Here is a 6,294-nt window from a genome sequence, read left to right as displayed (position 1 = left end):
AATATGAATAAAATATAATACACATGGTAATATTTTTGTTAAATCATAATTAAATTGTTAACATTTTTTAGATCCATCATCCAACACAAAAACAAAACTACACTTAACTTTCTCAGTAAGGAGTAAATAAACAGTTATCTTTTAATTTTGGTTTATGCAAACACCAACTGAATAAAAAATACATTGTTCATAATATAAATCATACTTTTATTTCTACTTACACAAGCATGCAACACAGACACAACACAAATACAAAAAAAAACCTCTAAGTCTTTGCTATTTTTTTTTTTATTCCTTCCTTAGGATATCTTCTGTTTAACGCATCAAATATATTGTTCATCATATAAGTAAATTTTATGGTTTCATCAGAATCATTGAAACATTGGAAATTTTTCTGTTTATAAAATTCCATTCCTATAGCCATTGGACCTACTAAATATCTAAAAATATTTAAAATTTAAGTAACATTTTAACTATTTGTTTGTTTTATTTATATTAATTATACTTGTGCTGCATATTTGACTTTCATCTTTGAATGATTGTTTAACTCAAAGTGGTGTTTTGTTAATTTAATAATATTGAGGATTTATTAATAAAATAAAATTGATATTTAATACTTACAATATATTTACTTATACCTTAACCAGATTCCCATGTTTTTATAATATCATCCGTCTCAAAATGTAATTCGCAAATTCTTGAACTTGGCTTTAATTGAAAGCCAATCGATTGTTCCCACAGATACAACAAAGTTTCATCTTTAGGAACTAAGAAGGTACTTTTATTTTTTGTTTTACATGAAGGAACACAGCAAGTCATTTTAAACAATAATATAACAAGTTTAACACTTGACACTAGTACAAGCTACTAGAATACCGATTCACGATTAATAACAAATATTACGAATACCGAAATACTCATAAACATACGGTTAAAGATATACTTTAATACTATATCTTATTTATACTACCTATATCATAAAATCAAAATTCAAATACATCAAAAGGCGGTAAAATATAAAATATATTATATCTATATTACCTTCTTATCATAATAATATGTAATATAGTTTAAAATTAGTTCTAAATTTCGTCACATGGGCGCCACTGGCTAATTATTAACAGCTGATTTTTATAGTCACTTTGTAAATCAGTCTGGAAGCGGTTTACTATAGGGTGATGTGCAACCTGTATATCTTTAATCGTACCTATCACTAAAATATTAAAACAGTATCAGTGTGACTATATAGTTGAAAAAAAATATCCCTAAAATGTAGAACTAAACATTTTATATGAGAAAAATAAAATTACTTGGTGCCATAGATATATTAACCTAACATATTATTATATTATTTATTAAAATGTCTATGTTTGTTTTGTTGCCACTTGCCAATAATCATGAAATACTAGGTATGTTACATTTTACATTTGATTCTGTTTTTTTTTATAATTTAATATTATTAGTGTCATTGTTTATTACTTTATTATACTTATCTAATACAAATGATTTAAAATATTTCTCTGTTGCCAAAAAAGTAAACCTTTAAACTTGTCACTTAGAATTTTGTTATGTTTAATATTTACCTTCATGAACCACCTTTTTTGTAGAAAACTGTAGAGTTGGGACTTAAGTGAAGATATACTAATACTTAATAAATAGCATAATCAATGACCATTGACCATAGTACGATAGTACCTACTTCAGTTATTCTTCAAGGAGCCACTGAGTATGTATGTTTAAAAAATGTATATTATAGAAAATAAATAACAACAAATTAAATAAGTAGGTAGCCAATTCAATTTTGTACTAAACTATTTTTTAAACTAAACTATTCCCATACTCTTAAAGCAAGATTAAAATTGTTATTGCATATTGGACACCGTTCAGAGTCCAACCTCGACACACAGTCAATACACAACACCTTATGGCCACATGGTATCAGGACATGTGTTCTCGGACTTTCATGGCAGATCACACAAATGTCCTGTACATTTCCCTGGGGTAAATAATCTTCTATATTTTGAGGGACAGGGGCATATGGAACTTCATCTTCTTCGTCACTCCCAAAGTTTTCTTGCCATAAAGCTAGAGCTAAATCTTCAGGTACGAAAAAATCTGCCTCATTATAAGTAGTATCATTTTGTTCTGGATCTAATTATGAAAGCATAGAAAGAAAAAATGTTAAATAATATGTTAGTTGATTGTTACATGAATTAAAGTAAAAATAATTTATTATAATATTATTTAATGCAAACTAGATACCATCTATATTTATAACAGCTGGATTTCTATCAACATTTGGTACTGCAAGGGGAACATCTTGAACCTCATCTTCAGAATCTATTATTTTAATATAATAATTGTTTTAATAGTAAGCAGTAACCACGTTCTTGTCATAAACATAAACTTATTTGAAACATTCATATTTTAGGTTTGTACAGTGCTAAGAAATAAAAATATAATTGAAATTAGAAATTGTTCTCACCTTCTCTATTATTCACAGCTGGATTATCCAATCTGGCAGCTTCGACGTTTTGTATTGCAGGAAGGGGTGCGTTAAAAATGATGGGATCATCTGGTATATTGTCATCTTCAGAATCTACTAAAACAAAATCATCAATATTTTAGGTATAGATATTGTTATATTTTAAACTATTAATAGTAATTTATTTATTTTTACTATGTAAATAATTTGGGATTAGGGGGTGTAGACATTTTATTTAAAAAGTATAAATAATATAATATATAAGGAATTCATTTACTCGATAAATATTCACAATAATTACTACAACTATTACTTATTCAGTTTTTTGAAAACACATGAATATAAAATACAAAATAAAAATATTATTTGATTGGATATTCAAAAAAAATTATCAAAGGTTGTTTAATTTTTGAAGTATTTTTTTTTTTTATTCATACCATCGGTAGCATCATGCCAATCTAGTTCTCTTGTGAGGTACCCATCCACGCAGTGTGAGCACTGTAGCAAAAACTCTTTAATTGTTATTGCTCCTGTAGCAAGTAGAGCAGTTGAATGCTTAATACGCAGGCTATTTAAAACAAATTTCATTTTCGTGTTCCGTGTTGTAGCCATCCCTGCTGCCAATTGACTAACCACAATATGCTGCTTGATAGATTTGTTTTTCAAGTGATCTAAGTGTAAACAAAATTTAATTTTAATCATTTATTTCCAAAGGACATTCATTTTAATTTAGTAATATTCATTAATCTTTTTTTTTTTTTTTTGGTAATGCACCACTACATGGGAGACGCACGTTTATCACATTACTTGACCCCCATGCAGTAGATATTCATTAATCTACATCTATATACATTTACAATTTTAGTCATTGGCTTAAAACTAACAATTACTATTCATAGGGTGTTAGATTTATATGCTCTACAATCCTGCCAAATAGTATGCACAAAATATAGTTACTAAATTATTAATTAAAGTAATATGTCGTATCACCTAAGTACATGGATACATAATACATATTATAAGTATATAACTATTTCTATGTTACTAGAAATACATATAATTCTAAGACTTGACTATTATTAATGAAAGCCAATTATTTTATTATAAATAGTACTTTATTTATTTTCAGGTTCTAACAGAAATTGAAGAGATTTATACTATTTATATTTTGTATCCCCATGATAAACGATATTTTTTTTTTTATATGTTAAATAAGTAAAAAAAAAAACTTACCCAACATTTTCCACAAATTTGGGTGTGACACTTGAAAAGTCTGTTGAAGATTTGAATGGAAACTTTCCACATTATTGTTCGTTCGGCGTGGTTGGTTGTAGACCGAAAAACACTCAGGGCCTTTGCGAGTTAGCCAAAAGCTATAAAAATTAAACTATTAGGTTGTATTGAGAACATTTTATTTTCCAATGATAATAAAACATATAACTCATGTGTATTAGTATACACAATTTACCTGGTAAAATATGTAAAAAATCTCGGCATCAAAACACCATTATTTTGAGCATGCATTTTGATGTCTTGGAAACCCTGCTCGATCTGATGAGCAGGCAACAGTGCTAACACTGAACACATCCTCAAGCACATTTTAGCTTCTCTGTGTTGTTTTACATGGTTTGAGTAGCCCATCTTCTTTATATTTTTCTGCAAACTCTAAATAATTTATTTTTAATAATAAATTACTTTAACTATAATTAATGGGGAATGTTAAAGTAAAATAAATGATACGAGAAAAATGTCAAACCTGTACAAAGTGAAACCAACATGAAGATACTGTCGCTTCAGGGTATATATCAGAGAAGACGTTGCGGAGTGCAGTTTCAAAGTCGATCATGATTGTCAATGGTCTGACTTCGGGAAATTTACGAGAAAATCTTTCCAAAACTTTCCTATATTATGCAGCCTCAGTCTTTACTTCCATCAATACAAAGCATACAGGAACAGACTAGACAAAATATGCATGTAGGTAGTTTAATATTTGTATTATAAATTAAAATTAATGGTAATTAATTATTATTTTTTACGTGATTTTGCAGGATCAAATGCAACATAAACAGTTGTCTACAATGGGGCATTGACGGCACTACTTTGAATGTTGCATCAGCATGTAGTTCTGTGGCCCCCTGATTCACTACAGCGCTAATAATTTCTTGGCACGCAAACATCACGCTATACTTTCCATCATTGTCCACTATCCATTCCTGGTAAAAGTTATGGTTGTTGCATTGATACCTATAAATGAGATATTTAAATTACAACAATTAATAATTTTTAATTTTTTTAATATATAATCTTACCTATCAGCATTTATATCTAAGTATTCCCCTAACTCGCGCAATGTGGATGGTACTGCTGGACAAACACTTCTTCGCGACTGTCGCATTGAAGACTCCGCTGTAGGCCAACTATACAGTAAAGCCGCATCCGGATTCCTATCAAATTTATGTTTCATCAAAATATTGTTTGTATTTAACAATTTTAAAATGCATTAGATATAAATTACCCATACCTAACTATTTCTTTCAACCAAAGTGCTCCTAAGACGTTTAATAACTTCTTGCTCATTAAACATTCGATCATAAGCTTCATGTCGACTGTGAGCTTTTTTAGCTATAATAGTGCCATCTTCTAATTGTATAGCTGTGCCCAGTGCCGCAACTACACATTACGGGGCTGGTGTGCAAATCTTAATTTGGGGGCCTAAATATTTTTTCAAAATTAATTTACCTATTGTTAATAAAATATGATAGCCGGCGTTTATATTATGAAATGTTAATATTATAAGGAATATTATGGAAATTATTAAATTATACAGATAATGGTTGTATAATGTTGTATAATTACATTTATAATGGTTATAAACCTAAAACATTTGTAAAATTATAGTATAATTTTAACACATTTGAAACTTAAGTATCTAACAGAATTGTTTTTTTCTCGCTTTTGCATATGCGAAGTTGTCAATTATTTTCTCTATATCTATATCTGAAGTTCTTCTTCTTTCTATGTTTAGTATAGAAATTCCACATAGCCGTTCTTGACCTATGGAATTGCGCAAATAATTTTTAATTAATTTAAGCTTAGAAAAACTCCTTTCTGCAGATGCTACCGTAACAGGGATGGTTAAAAATATAAGACATGCAGCTAAAACATCAGGAAAACTTGTTGATAAATCCATATCAATTATATAAAAAGCCAAATTCTGTATGGTCTTAAGTTCCGATACAATAGTTTTATCAATTTTTGTAATATGTAACTTAAGACATAATAATTGTCTTGTAAGATCACATGAAACATCTTCTGTATACAAATTTATAAAATCATATGATGATTTTATAATATAATCTTCATTTTGTTCAATAATGGTTAATGGCGATAGAAATTTAAAATTATTAACTATAGTAACCATTCCTTCAAATCGACTATGTAATTGAAACAGTATAGTATCCAAGACAGGTAAAAATACTTTTATTTTAAAATTTTCTTCATTAATATCAAGTCGAAAGTCACCATCAAAATCATCAAACCTTTTATTTGCAAATTGTTTACGTACTAAATGGAATGGCACTGTTATGTTCCATTTAGCACATAATTCTTTTGATTTACTTAATATCCCATCATAATTGTTCCTTAATTCATTGATTTGACTAATTGATTGATTCATAAGTGTAGAAGCCATCTCAATGGAATAATTAATTCCTTGTAATAATTTTGATACAACATTTAAGATTCTCAAAATATTTTCCCATAAACATAAAAATTAAAATAAATTCACTTGATTCCACTTTTTTTTTAAA

At 28.2% G+C, this 6,294-nt stretch overlaps 1 protein-coding gene across 1 annotated transcript; it reads right to left on the bottom strand.

Moving 5' to 3' along the window:
* Positions 1-3,685: 3,685 nt before the first annotated feature.
* LOC107882443 lies at positions 3,686-5,013 on the bottom strand. The gene is made up of 2 exons (XM_029492725.1): positions 4,795-5,013; positions 3,686-4,729 (listed from the first exon to the last, which is right to left on the bottom strand). The coding sequence occupies exons 1-2, from the start codon at positions 4,947-4,949 to the stop codon at positions 4,504-4,506; spliced, it is 381 nt and encodes a 126-aa protein (XP_029348585.1). The 5' UTR covers positions 4,950-5,013; the 3' UTR covers positions 3,686-4,503.
* Positions 5,014-6,294: the final 1,281 nt, after the last annotated feature.

Source organism: Acyrthosiphon pisum, unplaced genomic scaffold, assembly GCF_005508785.2.
Source record: "Acyrthosiphon pisum isolate AL4f unplaced genomic scaffold, pea_aphid_22Mar2018_4r6ur Scaffold_6;HRSCAF=30, whole genome shotgun sequence".
NCBI lineage: Eukaryota > Metazoa > Arthropoda > Insecta > Hemiptera > Aphididae > Acyrthosiphon > Acyrthosiphon pisum.
The sequence above is the reverse complement of the archived record's forward strand: the minus strand, read 5'-3'. Positions and strand labels throughout refer to the sequence as shown.